We start from the raw sequence: 15,436 nt of genomic DNA, 5'->3' as shown, positions 1-15,436 counted from the left end.
AGGTCTGGCACCATGTGTGTGCCTTGTGCCCAAGGCCAGAAGAAGGAATCAGATCCACAGGAACTGGAGTTACAGATAGCTGTGAGCCGCCATGTGAGTGCTGGGAATAGAAATTGTGTCCTCTGGAAGAGCAACCAGTGCCCTTAACCACTGAGCTTTTCTTTCTCTTCAATCCCAATTTTAAAAACAAACAACAACCAAAACAAACAAATATTAAACAAACACCAAAAGAATATATTTGTAATCTTTATAGGGAATCTGAAATGCTAATTTCCCTGGGCCCATTAATGCATGCATATGTACACTCGCACACATATACATGCAGAGAAATGCTCCCAATCTTCAGACTTCAGTCATATTATTTTCATATTAGTATATAACTCAAGATACCTCAGTAAGTTTTTTTTTATGTCTCATTTGTCAAGACATACAACTTTCCTGATGTCAATTTAGAATTTCTTCCCTGCCATCTCTATATGCAGGTTCATGTGTGTTGGGTTTAGTGTCTGAGGATCAAACCTAGGGCCTTATGCACTCTGTGGCAAGTGCTCAGCCACTGGGCTACATCCCCAGTCCTTGATGATGAGGCAAAATTAAATACTAAGCAAGAATGAGTACCTTGAAGAAATAAAAGGCTATAAAACTGATACTTAATGACAAATTTTTTGTTATTTCATATAATATTGCAGACTGGTCTTGAACTCTATCCTGCCTCTTAAGTCCTGAGATTAGAGGCATGTGCAACAGCATCCAGCACCTAGGTAACAACTTTAAGTTAGAGTATTTAGTTTTGTTCTGTTTACTCATACAATTTTGAGCTTATCTTCTAGAAGCTCCTCTTCATAGCTCTGAAACAAATTATTTTTTGATCTCCTACCAACTTCTTTTCAAGTACCATCTTCTTTTCTCATTCCTCAAACATATGGCCCCTGGTTTATAGCTCAGGACTCTGTGCTCTCATCTCAGTATAGTGTTATTCAATACAGAGCCCACTGACCAGTGAACACAGCAAAATTATCTGAGGAACCTGTAAAGGAATAAACTCTCAGATCATGCTGTCCCAACAAATCCCAAAGTAGATAGAAGGGAGGAACAAAGAGCCTATTTCACAAATATTGCAAATGTTAGTACAGTATCATTTGCAATTAACTGCCAACACATTTTCTCACGTTTACAGCTTTAATCCTATCCTTGGCCTCTGGGGAGGGAAGAGTAGTGAGGCAAAATTAATGATCTTGAGCCCTAAAGGCCTGGTTAGAATCCTGGGCCCGCAGTACCAGATTAGAATGTAGAAAACTTAAATGAGGCAATATGTGTACAGCACTCTGCAGAATGCTCGGCTTTAAGTATTTAGTAAGTGGTTGCCATCAATAACATGCAACTGATTATCCATCTCCACTCCTACTTCCTCAAATTTGTTTGCTCTTTGGAATTTCCTATTTCTGTTGACCCAATCATCACACTACTTTTCCAGGATTTAGTCTGTTTTATCTTTTCCATTCACCAAATTACTATATTATTCATTTGTCTGCCTAACTTGTCCATCACAAACTCCCCCTACCATTCCACATTCTCTTTCAACTCTTTTGTTAAGTTTTTCTTAACCATCCTAACTTCAGAAACCTATTCATACTGTGATGTGTATGTGTGTGTGTGTATATATATATATATCCACTATCACCCACAAAAAATAAAATCCCCAGCAACTCATCTGTTACATCTTCCTATTATCTTAAAATCTACTAAACTTTTCACTGGTGGTTGACTATTTATCTCTTTATACCTCGTTCCTTTATTAGTGAATAAACTGTTACAGTGGTAGAAACTACCTGATCCTTTCTTCATTTTCTACTCTCAGACTCTTGGTTCCTAATATACAGTCAATATTCAAACTATTAGAAACTTCAGTGGGAAGATGAATATTACATTCACTTGAGTTGAAACATAGTTGAAGCTTAGAACCCTTTTTTCTGCCAAGACTGAAGTTTGAAGATAATTTGTCATTCAATAAATCCCTGTTAAGAACTTAAAACTAGGGAGGCTGTTAAGAGCACTGACCTCCTCCAGAGGACAGGGTTTCAATTCCCAGCACCCACATGACAGCTCACAACTAACTGTATGTAACGTCAGTTACCCGACAACCTTACACAGACATACATACATGCAGGCAAAAACACCAATGCATATAAAAAAGAATCTAAAAAAAATTAAACAGACCCAAGTTATTAATAAGATGGTGTGAAGCCAGATGTGGTGCCACATGCCTGTAATCTTAGCACTTAGAGAAGCAGAGGCAGGAGGCTCTCGAGTTTTAGACCAGTCCGGGCTTCATAAGCAAATCCACCTCAAAACAGACCAAGTAAACAAAAAGTTTGTAACCAACTGATTTAAGCTATGGAAACTGAAATTTATAAAATCTAGGTTGTTTTACTTAAGGCAATACTTATTTTCAATTTAACCTTCATTGCTAAGCTTTTTAAAAATAATTAAAAATAAATAATTCAAATTAATTCAGAAGTGTCCTAGGACAATATGCTACATCTAGATTATTCTAAAGACACTGGAAAACCATACAAATAAATTAAAAGAGCAGTTTCCACATTTTAAAATCAGAACATTCCATCAGTTAATTTTCCTTCAGTGCAGATAAGAATAATTTCATGGATACCATAGTTTCAAAACACTGTGTACCTTCCCATTTTGCATATGGTTTTATACAATACATAAAAAAAATGCTGATCTGAAACACTTTCCCTTCCTTCTTGAGATGAAGTCTGAGACTTCAGAAAGTTAAACACGTAAAAGTGCATAAGCAATGCAACATAATCTTCCTAACTATCCACAGTTATTTAAAATATTTGACTATTGATAAACTATTTAAAAGACTGGCAAGAGAGAAAACGCAACGAAAATTGGCATTTCCAATGTACTAGGAAGAGCTCAATTAGCAAAGCCTAAACTAAACCATCTCATATACAAACAGGTTAAAAACAATTGTAGTAACACACAAAGAATCTGAAAAGGCCTGGTTTTCTTATTTTGTCCTTCTCACCATCAGTGTTTTAAGCAGTTTTTTTTTTTTTTTTTTTTTTTTTTTTTAAATCAGATATTTAAGCTGTGCTCCTAAACCATCCATGGAGCCCAAGCAAACCAATGGAGGAAAGTAAGCCAGTACAGACTAGCTACTGTAGTTACAAGATATTCTCTAATTCAAAATTTCTGATCCCATTTAAAGCAAAGTGAAGAAGTTGTATGATATACAAAGAAAGCTGTGCTTGCCCTCATTTGAATATGTGCACAGAAGATCCTCAGGCTACTAGGATAACTGGACAATGAAAATGGTTAAGACTAAAGTCAGACTTTTCAACACTGCCTATTCATTCCCCTCAAGTTGCAGCTGCCTCAATTTCATAGTCAATCTCTTTGAAAGGCAGGACAAAAAAATACATAAAACCATTTGATATAATATCTGTAATTTCCATTAAAATTATTGTTGAGCATTTTGACAGCAGTAAGTCCTCTTGCACCACTAATCACAATAGAAGGTGAACACCAAAGTTAATAGCAACTGCAAAAAATTTAAGGCACTAAGGCTCAAGTCCATAATCAAAATGTTAGCACTTTGGCTCCCACGTTAAAATATTTTTTTTCAGATGATAAAATATACTCAAAAGTAAATTACAAAATAATTATCAAGAACAAAGTTGCAGAATTTTGTAAACGCCCAAGTGAGGGGAAGGCACTTGTTAGCAGCAGTGTAGTGTCTAGAGACTTCTAAGCAGAGAAACATAACCAAAACATTAAACACCCTCACCCTAGGAATTGTATTTTTGACCTCTAAAAAACCTCTTACCTGTTACAAGTTTATACAGCTGTTTACCACTGGAACACCACCTTGCAGAGTATAACCGTGGCATCCTTGGTTGATAATCACCTGTTGCCTAGCAATCATCATCCCGCATGGAGACAAGACAGCATTAGGGCTCTTCCATCCGAGGTTAAAATTCAAAACAAGCCCAAACAAGCCTGCATGTCAAGGTGGTCTTCGTCTGCAACTAGTTAAGTTTACAACTGGCAAACAACCATGGTGTCTGAAGCCAAAGGTGCAGAACTGTTGGCTTCCTCTTGAACTCCAGCGTTGTCATTGTGCACTGAAGTATTCTGCTGCAAACGGGGGAGTTTTTCTCCTGTACTGGGAACAGGCTTCCAAAGCTCAAGAGCCCCTGTACAGGATAATGCAGGAACTAAAGGCAAACACTTTCTCCTCCTTAAGGATGCCTCCATTTTTTTCCTCACAATCTGTACTACCAACCGAAGTGACTGGGCCTGAGTGTGCGTTCGTACCTATGAAACCGTCACGATGCATGCACATCCAAGGCATGTGGAACCACAGGTCAAATAAGGCACAGATACCAAGTAACGGTTCTAATTACAAACGCTAGCTCTCAGGAACTCTTCATCCATTCAGAACTAAACCCATCATCACTGCATAAATCTGGTAAGAAGCCCCTGGAGATGGAGGAGCTCCTCAAATGTGTCAGGAAAGGCTTTATTAACATCATCATTAACATTTAAAAAGCAACCGGAGCATTTCTCCTTCTTTTGGCAATTTGGTGCAAATGTTAAAAGTGCAAGATAATGCAATTTCAAACTTTTCTTCAAATTAAAAAATGAAACTAAAGCCAAACGTGATGGGTGAACAAAATAAATCAAAACTTAAATTTCAGGAACTCCGGCTCTTCAAACCAGCAAAGCCCCCGACTCGAGCACTGTGGTGAGGCTTAGAGTGCTTGCCCCGGCTTCTTGCACGCCGGCAAACAGCACCCTCATCATGTTGAGGACCGAGAAGCAAAGGATCCCCTTCACTGCAAACAAAGGGGGTCACTGTAACACTATGATCCTTCAGAATTGACACACCGTGATAGTCAAAATGAAATTGATGGTCTCCCTGCTTCTTGCTCAAGACATACAAGATCTGAGCAGCAGCAAGTACCCCCTCCGCTGCAAACAAAGGGGTCAAGGTTTGCCGTCAATTCACTTCCAGGCAGAAAAACATTTTCCTCAAAAGAAACAATTTATTTAGAATAAAACAAAAGCAGCTCAACTGTGAGCCCATGTTTGAGTGACAGCTACTTTTAAGCTGTGTGAGCCATAAAAAGGGTTTTTCTTTACTTTTCCAGAAATCTTGTGTACACAGCACAAAGCAAAGAGGTCATTTTTCCACTTAAAACACCGGCATTGGCATCACAATAGCAGATACACAATGTTAAGCTGCCATTTTAGTAAAATGCACAAAATACTAAACAGATTAGCTTTCTTCCATCAGAGGCCCATGTAAACTCCACATAAGCCACAACTTCTCTTCAAAAAGGTCCATTAGAGCTTTGAATTCCGTATCTTCATCCGCTGTTCACCAGTTTTGCTTGCGGGAGGGGGAAAAAAAGGTTATTCAGTACAAACGTTTACAGTATTAAAAATATATATATTTCCCCTATGCCATTATAGATGAACATAGTATTAACAAGACCTTCCTGAATAGTCCACTTTAACTTCAAAAAGCACCAATAATATCCACTGGCACAAACCTTGAAATGAATTTACTATATGAATACACAAATAACAGGTAGAACAGGAGATTTGATTTGTATTTTTTAAAAGACTGTCATCAAGGATTATAGGACTAAAATATCCTTTAACCTCAAGTAACTGACTAAACACATGGCCAAATGTCCAGGAAAAGCAATTTTATGACCAAATTATAATTAACCAACATCTTCTAATTATAACTAAAAAAAAGTGTAACAAAAGAAAGATGGAGTTTAGACAATCTTTCAAACCCCTATGCTTATTCTGTCATTTATATGGAGACAAAAATTACTACTCCATGACTGCAGAAAGGGGTCAAAGCTACAAAGTCATTTACAAACCACCTTTACCCATGTCACAAAGACAGTAGGTGTTACTTTCTGTTAAGGAAACACACATACAATTTGCTAAATAGTCAGAAAACACTTCAGTACTCATACTTTTCAATTCTGTTCAAATCATACACATAAGAACTCTTCATCAAACTTAACATTTTACTGTAGTTACCTGAAATCATTTCCCACCTTTAATGATATCACTACAAAGTTAATAGGCCTTACTCCGGTTTTTGTTCTCATACCTTACTTTTCAAAAATCAGACTTTGTGACAAACACAGGAAAAAAAGTCCAAAAACAGTCTCCATATTTTCTCCACATAAGTCATTAAGGCCCTTTTCCATAGAGGATCTTATGATTTTCTGTTACTACAGAAGTTTTGGTAAATTGTTCTTATGGATACAAAGTTCAAGCTATGCCTGCAAAATGAACAATTTTACCAGGCAAGAGAGGGGGGGAAAAAAAAAACAGGAAAGAAAAAGTAGTCAGTGAACATAGTTTTAAAATAAACCTGGAAATGTCTGACTGTGAAAAACACCTTTTTACCTCTTTGTATCAAATATCTAAGTGAATCAGTCACAAAGAGAGTAAGTCTATCACCTTCAAAATATAAGAAAAGCTTATTTAAGCCAGAAGATGTACATTTAAGTTAATTCTAAAAGGAAAATCATCTTCAGTTTGATAAGAGTACGAGTACACATTAAAAATTTAGGTTTCTGTATGAAAAATTTTTTGAAGGAATCCCTATTAAAACCAGCAAAATACTACTCCACAATTTAGTAGAGCCATTTGCTAGAAGTTGAGTGATTGCTTAACTTTCCATAAACTTTGAAGCTGTGATCATAAAGTCTTAATTTTATTTTTACCAGTCTATTTAATAAATAACATACTTAAGAAATTTTCTTTCTGTTCATTTTAGAAAAAAAAAAAAAAAACCCCAGTTAAAAGGAAAAAAAAAAAAAAAAAAAAAAAAAAAATGGGGTTGTTAAAATGAGTATCCAGAGACCAGAAGAAGGTGTTGAGGGTGTTGGATCCCCTGGAACTAGGTGCTGGGAACCAAACCTGGGTCCTCTGGAAGAGCAGCCAGCATGTGGTGCATAGACATACATGCAGGCAAAACACCCATATGCATAAAACAATGTTTAAAAATTTTTAAAAGAATATCCAACATGGTATTCTGATACAGCTAATGAGATTTAGAAACAGTTTTAAGCTGCTTTCAATCAAAATTTGAAGGGTTTAAGTGCTAATTGACAGATAAGAACCTGCACAACAAGAGTGGGCAACAAATAAGCTGATGGCACTTTGTAGGTAAGCACAAAACTAATTTACATAATACATATATTTGGAAATGGCATCAAGCCACTGTTTCAAAAACACTGAAGCACTAATTGATCAGATCTAACAAAACAACGTAGCAGTGTCAGATAAGGGTTCAAACATGGAGCAAAAATCGGTACTCTTGAGTAAGGTGTTAACCAACTATGTTTTAAAAAAAGGAAACCATCATAACACATTTGATTAAAAGTAAAATTAGATGTCAGACTTCACTCTCTAACAGGAAAATCATTTGCCCAACTATCTTACCAAAAAATATTAAAAGGTTAATAGCTAGTGAAATTATTTAAACTAGAAAAATCTATCTACCTAACTAAAAACTGTACTTAAACTCATTTGCATCAGTTTCTGAATAGATGACTATTTCATGCCAATTATTGTTTTGGGAAACAAAAGACACCCAAAGTCTTCATTGTAGATTTCAGGTATTTTTCCTACAGGCACACCAAGGGCCTTTGTGCTCATAAGCCTCGTACATTCTTTTCCTCAAAAGCCTCCAAATTAAAGTAAAAATTATAAACAGTGAAAAACAAAAGTATGATGTAGTAGGTGATGAGGCTCTCAGACTGACATGAATTACACACCTGTTATAATGAAAAATAAAAATCATGTAACATTTCTCTGGGTTATTATTGATGCTATTTCAAATCTACCAGCTTTGATAACAGAAAGAAAACAGTTGGTATCTGCAAGGCTTTGAGTAAGTCACTTTCACAGAATATAAAAACAACCATGATCCAAAAACTCAAGTTTCTAATCGTAACTAAAATCCTCAGTACTTACACTGAGGAAGAAAATCATATTTAATAATGACCATAGACATCACAAGTAGTGGCAGAAAAACACATAAAACAAACAAAAAGCAATACTATTATAAAGTAGCTGAACCCTTATTAAGTACCAGATGTCATGTCATCCTCAGCTTTTTATTTTGGGTGGGGGAGTTCTGAGCAGGTGCTTAATTTTTTAATTACAGGTACCTAAGAAATCAAAATTAAAAAAAAGGGGGGGTACTGACACTTCAAATCTCTACAGCGAGACAGCAGTCAAAAACATTAGACATTAAATTTCAAAGATATTCAAAATACTGTCAACAATGTAATGCCACTACTCTGGTTTAAATATGAAGATAAAACCTGAAGGAATTTTCTTCAACTATATCAAGGGCATTTTACAATAACCTTAAAAAAAAAAAAAAAAAAAAAACAACCTGTAATTCAGATGTTTGATTAATGTCCACTGAAGGGGGGGGGGGTTACTTATAAGCCTGCAGACAACTGTTCTTTCTATTACTGGAATGAAAATTTTCTTAAATGAATACAAAAATCTTCATTTTTGGTTTTGAAGTATACACAATTAAATCTGTATTTGCTACACCCCTCAAAGTCAATAAAAACACCACTGTGCACCTAACTTAACCAAAACGTCTCATTGTAAAAGCACTTACTCACTTCTTGCAGACCAGCTTAAGATGTAAATGGTTTGTAACACAAGCCTCAATTTTTACCAATTACTGCTACATACACAGGACACAAAACTCAAAAACTAATGACATAAATGTTAAAGCAAACTTTCTGGGAATAAACTATTTAAAGAAAAATACTCAAATACCTGATTAAAATAATTGAACTTTGCAATACCTGATCAATGCTTCTAGTATAGGAACTATCTATGCACCAATCACACTTTTTTTTTCAGTACAAAGGCTCTTTTCTCCAAATTATGATTCTAAAAATTGTGAGTTTTATCATTTTGAGGATTTTTTTTTTAAACTCAAGAGACTGAAAAAAAAAAAAAGAAGAAAAGTAGTTCCTAATTAAAGCAAATCCATCTTCTTGCTACCTTCAGGGCATCCCTTTCACTTAAAATAATAGCTAAATTGCCCCAAAACCTATTTTAAGGAGGTTTACAAAAATATATATATTAAAAAAAACCAACTAAACTAATTGAAAGAAATTTATCTGATGCTGTATCCCATTACATATCACAAAACAAGGAACCATGTCAAAGTAGTAAATACAAGTTACACATGGACTTTAGGACGCACCACGAACAATGATCATGACCAGGTAATCTTCTTCAGATTTGGCCAGTGCCTTGGCAGGGGAATCCAGGAACTGCTGAGAGAACTCACAAGGTGGGAAGGCATGAAGAACCCCTGTGTTCTCCTTGTCTTTGTTGCCTCCCACAGGGAGGCTAATCACCCCAGCTGCCTGCTTTTGCTTTAAATAGGACACAAGGTTCCTAAGTGGCCTCTGTGTAGAGGTGGCAGTGTCTGATGTGGCTGATGAAGAGGAGGATCGGCTGTCAGAACTTCCAGGTACAGCCAGAAGTATGGCATAACCATTGGGCCCTGCCACTTTGATGCGCCGAGTTACTTCATCCAACTTGGGCTGGTCCAAACGGAGACGCTGAGTGATCTTGAGCTGGGCTACTTTGCCTCCAGTTGAACCCTCCACAAGAAGACTGCTAGCAACTTGGAGGTCACCCTGCAATAGATGCATGTTGGAAGGAAAGTTGCTGTTCTTCAGCAGAAGCATGCCCTGCCAAGCCAAACAGAGTTTGGGAGAGGATGCTGCCACAGGAGCTGTCCCTCCATCCTGTTTCTGCGAAGGAGGTTTCTGCTTTGATGATGATGTGCTAGCACTGGGTGCATTGCCATCAGAACGTTCTTCCTTTTTCAGAGTGTTTTTTCCCTCTGTGGGAGCAGCTGTCCGGTGCTTCCTATCCCGTTCAGCTGATGCAGAGTTTTTACGGTCTCGCTTGTCACTCTGGCTCTTCTCCAAACTGCCCCGTCTATCTCTGATTGGAGAGGGCCTTTCCAAAAGAAGAAGACGAGAAGACCGATCATTGTCACTGTTGTAGCGATCTCTGTTACTGCTCAGTTCTGGACTTCGGTCAGGAGAAGGAGTGCAGTGACGTTTTCGTGGCCGGTCACTCTCAGGTGATCTATCCAGATGCCGTCCTCCACTATCCTCAGGCAGCCTTCGCTTCCTTGGCTGGTCCCTGCTGCTGGGCAAATCCCGATCACCTCTGTCCCTGTCCAATGACCAGCCATCCCTCCTTCGATCCAAGCTATCCAGTGGCTCATAAGCAGTCACAGCACTAGCAGCAGCACGAGCACTGCGTTCTCGAACTGGTGGTGGGGGTGGCACCCAATCAGAATCAGTATAAAGGTCCCGATCACGATCTCTGTATAATAAGGGTGGTGTCCTATCCCGAGCACTCCTCAAAGGGTCAGGTGCTCGATGTCCAAAAGTATCTGTCACTAGTTCATAATGAGTCAAGGGCAGAGGCTGAAGATACTGCTGCTGGTATCGATGTTCTGTGTCTGCAAAGTCTACTCTAAGGCGACGATCTGGACCACCAAGTGGGAATCCACGCATATGGGTCCAAGCAGCATGAGCTGCATCCAAGCTTTCATACTGTATATATGCCCAACTATCACCTTTTCGGTAGTCAATGGTTCGTATGGTGCCAAATCGGTCAAATTCTCGTGCCAAGGCAGCAAGAGGCACCCAAGGTCCCAGGCCACCCACCCAAAGTCGGGTAGTGGGTGTGGCTTTACCATAACCAATCTTGATTGGATTCCGAATTATAATTTTGCCAGACATTGCTAGTTTGGCCCTGTGAGACATGTCTAGATTCTCAAATTTGAGAAAGCCATAGGTACTGGTCTGGCCACGAGAAGGCCTCTTAATGTCCACTTCTGTAATGACTCCAAAACGATCAAAAGCCCTTCTTAGGTCATTTTCTGTCACAGTGATGTCTAAGTTGCCCAAGAAAAGTGTCCGGTTGGCACGCTGATCATCCTCGGGCGAGATCTCATCCACTTCTCGGAAGGGAGCAGCACCTGCTCCAGCTCCCACCCTTGGCTCAAGACTGTAAGCCGGGCGCACTCTGTCATAGAACGGATAGTCTCGTTCTCTTTCCAGCTCCCGGGGCAATGGTGGTGGGGGCGGAGGAGGCAGGCGGCCGAGAGCCAACTGCTGCAACCGGTAGTCTCTGTATCCCAAAGCAGCACCGCCAGGCGAGAGCGATCTCTGCCCTCCACCTCCTCCAGGGGCGTGCCTGTGGCTCCCTACAGAGGTCCCGACCACGCTGGACGACGGAGGGTAAGTATCTTTGTCTAACGGGGAGCGGCTGCGGCGCCGGCTCACGTACACGGCCTCTATCTTCAGAGGCCGGTCGTAGAGCACCAGGCGGCCTCTGGCATGCTTGGCCGCCCTCGCGTCCTCTGACCTCCGGAAGTTCACAAAGGCTACCCGCTCATCCCCGCTGCCGGAGCCCGAGAGATGACTGATTTTGACACTTACATCACCGAAGCGTTTGAACTCGTGAAACAGTCCGTCCTCCACCGCCTCGTCACTCAGCTGGGACCCCAACTCGCTTATCTTCAGGGTCTTGTACTCCACGCCGTCCCCGCCGCCAGGCGCTGAGGAGGCGGCCCCAGAGGAACGTGACTCCCCGCCTCCACCCCGGGAGCTGCTGCGCGACTCGCCCCCGCCTGAGGAATTTTTGGTGCTCGGGGAGCTGTAACTGTGCAGGCGGCTACTGGAGCTGCCCCCACCGGTGTCGTACTCGCGGCTGCCGCCTCGGCTGCTGGACTTGTCCAGGTGAAGGCTCCGCCGCGACCCGCCGCTGTCCGTCTTGCCGCCGCTGCTCCCATTGCTGCCGCCGGAGCCCCCTAACTTCTTGCTCCGTTCTCCACGAGAACTGGAGTCCTCGCCACCACGGGAGCGCTTGGGCTTCACTGGCGAGCGCTCCTTTCCCTTCATTGTTGAGGGTCGCCGGAGGTCGTCTCTGCGGAGCTGACTAACCCGCCACCCCGCGCTCGTTTCACACAGCGGACTCGCACGCCGCCATCTTGGACTCCGCCGCGGCAAAGGCTCCCGCCCCGCAGACCTCATTGGTCAATTCGTTCACTCTCCAGCCTTCTCATTGGAAAAACTATTTGTCCGTCTTCACATCTCCCCGCGCTCCGGGAAGGCGCCCGCCTCGACGCTGGTATTGGGTTCCCAACGCCCTAATCGGAGTACCTCATTGGTTATATGCGTTGTCTATCTTAACGGTTCCTCGCGCCAGCCGTAGCTCCGCCCCTCGCACTTCATGGTCACCTGACCCAGAGCCTAGCGGCGTTGATTGGACAAAAAGTCTGCCCTGTAACGGTACTTCTAGCACGGCGAAAGCAGTGAGCCCACCTTCTCTCCGCTTTCATTGGCTTGTGGCCACGTCCTTTAAAGCACTACTTGGGAAGTGTGGACATCAGTTCTGGCGTTTTCCTTTTTTTTTTTTCTTTTCCTGAAAACTTGGCTCTCCCCAATCTCGCGAGACACAAGGAGCTCGCTCGCTCGCCCTCTCGCTCTCTTTCGACCCCAGTCTTCCAACTTCTCCGGCGGCTGGAGGGAGTTTAAATCTGATTGGATGCTGACGAGGAAATCGATTGGGTAAAAGCGCTGTCAGTCACTTACTTAAAGGAGTAGGCCCGTAGACCGAGGCATCTGAAGGTGAAAAGCCTGGAACACGCGCTTGCTGCGCGACGTCACTTAGCTGTCGCGAGATGGTGACAGGGAGTCGGGCCCGCCTCCCCGCGCTTTCGGCGTTCTCTTAAACACTTGTTAGGTCCTACGGCGCGCTGGGCTGTGCTTCGGTCCTTCGAGTCTGGAACCTGCGGGCTCCGCACGGCCCTGTCTGGGCCGGACAATGGGCTGGGCGATCCTTCCTTCCGGCTGTGGGCCCTCGATCCCCTCAGGCAGCTGTCCCGGGAAGTGCAGCCGACACCATCTTAGTTAGCCGCCTGAAAAAGCCCCACCCCCGTGCGCGAGAAAGCGCCTGCCCCGGTCTGTGCAGCTGGCCGGGGCGGTGAGTTCAGGGTTCACTGAGCCTCGGGTCACGCTGACGCCCTGGGCGGTGCCGAGTCACTGCCCGCCCGCGGACACAGGAAACGGCGCCGCGGAGACCTGGCCGCCCGAGGGCTCGCGGTGACCTGTGCTCCGCCTCCAGGCCTACTGGTCCGACCTGCGGGGCCACTGCTGACCTTCCCTGGCGCCTGTTTTAGGCCGTGAATCCCTGTAGGCTTTGCATTTATAAAAAGCTGTGGAACGTAATATCTGTGCTTGCCTTTAATGTGTACTGCTTCTCGCTGTGCGGACACATTACATTTCCTCCGGTTTCTCCGATTAATTCATACTAGGATCCAGTAGCACCAGCACCCTGCTAACTCCTTAGATCCACCTCCTTTAATTTTTTTTTTTTTTTTTTTTTTTTTTTTTTTTTTTTGGTGTTTGGAGACAAGGTTTCTCTGGGTAGCTTTGAAGCCTATCCTGACACTCTCTCTGTAGATCAGGCTGGCCTCTAACTCACAGAGACCCGCCTGCCTCTGCCTCCTGAGCGCTGGGATTAAAAGTGTGTGCCACCTCCGCGCGGCCCTTTAAATCTTTTAATCATGACCCACTTCTAAACTCAACTCCCCGGACCCTAAGCAGGTACCTTAATTAATTGGTGATCATAAGATTAGACGGGTAGTCTGTTGCACAGGCATTTACCTTCAGGTTAAGAGAAATAGGCTTCCTGCAGTCCCGGGAAGATTTTGGTATTCTCATCTTCCAAGACTCTTGAATAGAGAATATGTTTTAAAACAAGACATTTTACAAGATAACAATAATGCCCTCCCCCCACAACGAACTGAAATCTAAACTTTTAAATTGCTTAAATATTAGACACAGCAACCTGGTTGGTTGGCCCTATTTCAACTGTTTTGTTCACCAATCCTGAAATTGGTGAACATTCCGGCCAAAATGTCTTGATTATATCAAAGGGATTTGAAAGAAGTCCACTCAATATGTTAACTATAAGCCTCCAAATATATATGTCTATAATGCATAGACATACTGTAAGTATTCAGTCATTATGCTGGCCTGCCCCTGTCACCTGGCAGAATGCACCCTGGTCAGCCCAGGGCTCCATCAGTACTAGTCAGCACAAGGCTGCAAAGGACCACTTTGAAAGACAGACCCGGTCCACTTACTTATACTCTCTGCTCTCAGGCTCTTCTCCCTCTCCACTCTCTTCACTTCCTGCCCTCCCAGCTCTCTCTTCGCCCTGTTCCCCTGGGGCAGATAGGACTTTGCCTGTCTCTTCTCTTCTGTCCTTTCTCTATGCCTTTGTGTCTTTTTATCTTTTCTTCCCCCCCCCCCCCCCCCCCCCGCCCGCTAATAACATTTCTCACTAAGCTCTGTCTGCCTGGCCTGTTTATCCCTCACCTCAGTCACCATAGCAGGCCATGGAATCTGTCATACCCTCACCCAGGGACTCCCCTGGAACTTTATGCTAATACATACTTGTATTAAAAATAACTGTGGGGCTTTGTGGAATAGCTGTAATTCCAGCTCATTAGCCTGAGCAATTTAGTGGGATTGCTGTCCCCAAACCATTCACACACAAAATAAGTCTAGAAACTTGGGCACCATGTATGAAGCTCTAGGTTCAAACCCCAGTACTGGGGGAGGAAGGGATTTAAAAGTCTTGTTTTTTCCAGGCAAGGTAGCTTATATCTTTAATCCCAGCTCTCAGGAGGCAAGGAAGGTGGATGGGTCTCTGTGAGTTGAAGGTCACGTTATCTACAAAGCAAGTTCCAGCTAGGGCTGTTACACAGAGAAACCTTCCCTTCTCAGGGGGAAAAAAAAAGTGGCAACAACAAAAGACTATTTTTTTAGCAGGACGTGATGTACTCATTTAATCCCAGCACTTGAAAGTCAGAAGCAGGCAGATCTCTGAGTTCAAGACCAGTCTACTCTACATAGTGAGCTCTACACCAGCCAGGACAACATATTGAGACCATGCTCATGCGTGCATGTGTGTGTGTGTGTGTGTGTGTGTGTGTGTGTCTGTGTGTGTCTGTGTGTGTTTGCATGTTTGCTAGTTATTTTGGTGCCCAGAGAAGCCAAAAGAGGGTGACAGATCCCTGGAAACTGGAGTTAGAGGGAGTTGTGTGACAACCTGGGCACTGGGGAACAAACTGCAGTCTTCTGTAAGAACAGCAAGTAATTTTAACCCCTGAGCCATCTCTCCAGGCTGGCAAAAATGATTTTTAAAAAGGCTGTTAACACAAAATACCACCAGTTAGAGAAAATTGTGTCTGATAAACTACCAATTGCGGTTTTTAAAAAAATTGTAT

The 15,436-nt window shown here is 42.4% G+C and overlaps 1 protein-coding gene across 1 annotated transcript; it reads right to left on the bottom strand.

The window, feature by feature from the left end:
- Positions 1–5,055: 5,055 nt before the first annotated feature.
- Rbm15 (RNA binding motif protein 15) lies at positions 5,056–12,504 on the bottom strand. Its single transcript, XM_051177766.1, has 2 exons — positions 9,308–12,504; positions 5,056–5,422 (listed from the first exon to the last, which is right to left on the bottom strand). Exons 1-2 carry the CDS (start codon positions 12,168–12,170, stop codon positions 5,400–5,402), a joined length of 2,886 nt encoding a protein of 961 aa, XP_051033723.1. The 5' UTR covers positions 12,171–12,504; the 3' UTR covers positions 5,056–5,399.
- Between the last annotated feature and the right edge of the window lie 2,932 nt (positions 12,505–15,436).

The sequence above is a fragment of the Phodopus roborovskii genome, unplaced genomic scaffold (assembly GCF_943737965.1).
Source record: "Phodopus roborovskii unplaced genomic scaffold, PHOROB, whole genome shotgun sequence".
Taxonomy (NCBI): domain Eukaryota; kingdom Metazoa; phylum Chordata; class Mammalia; order Rodentia; family Cricetidae; genus Phodopus; species Phodopus roborovskii.
The sequence above is the reverse complement of the archived record's forward strand: the minus strand, read 5'-3'. Positions and strand labels throughout refer to the sequence as shown.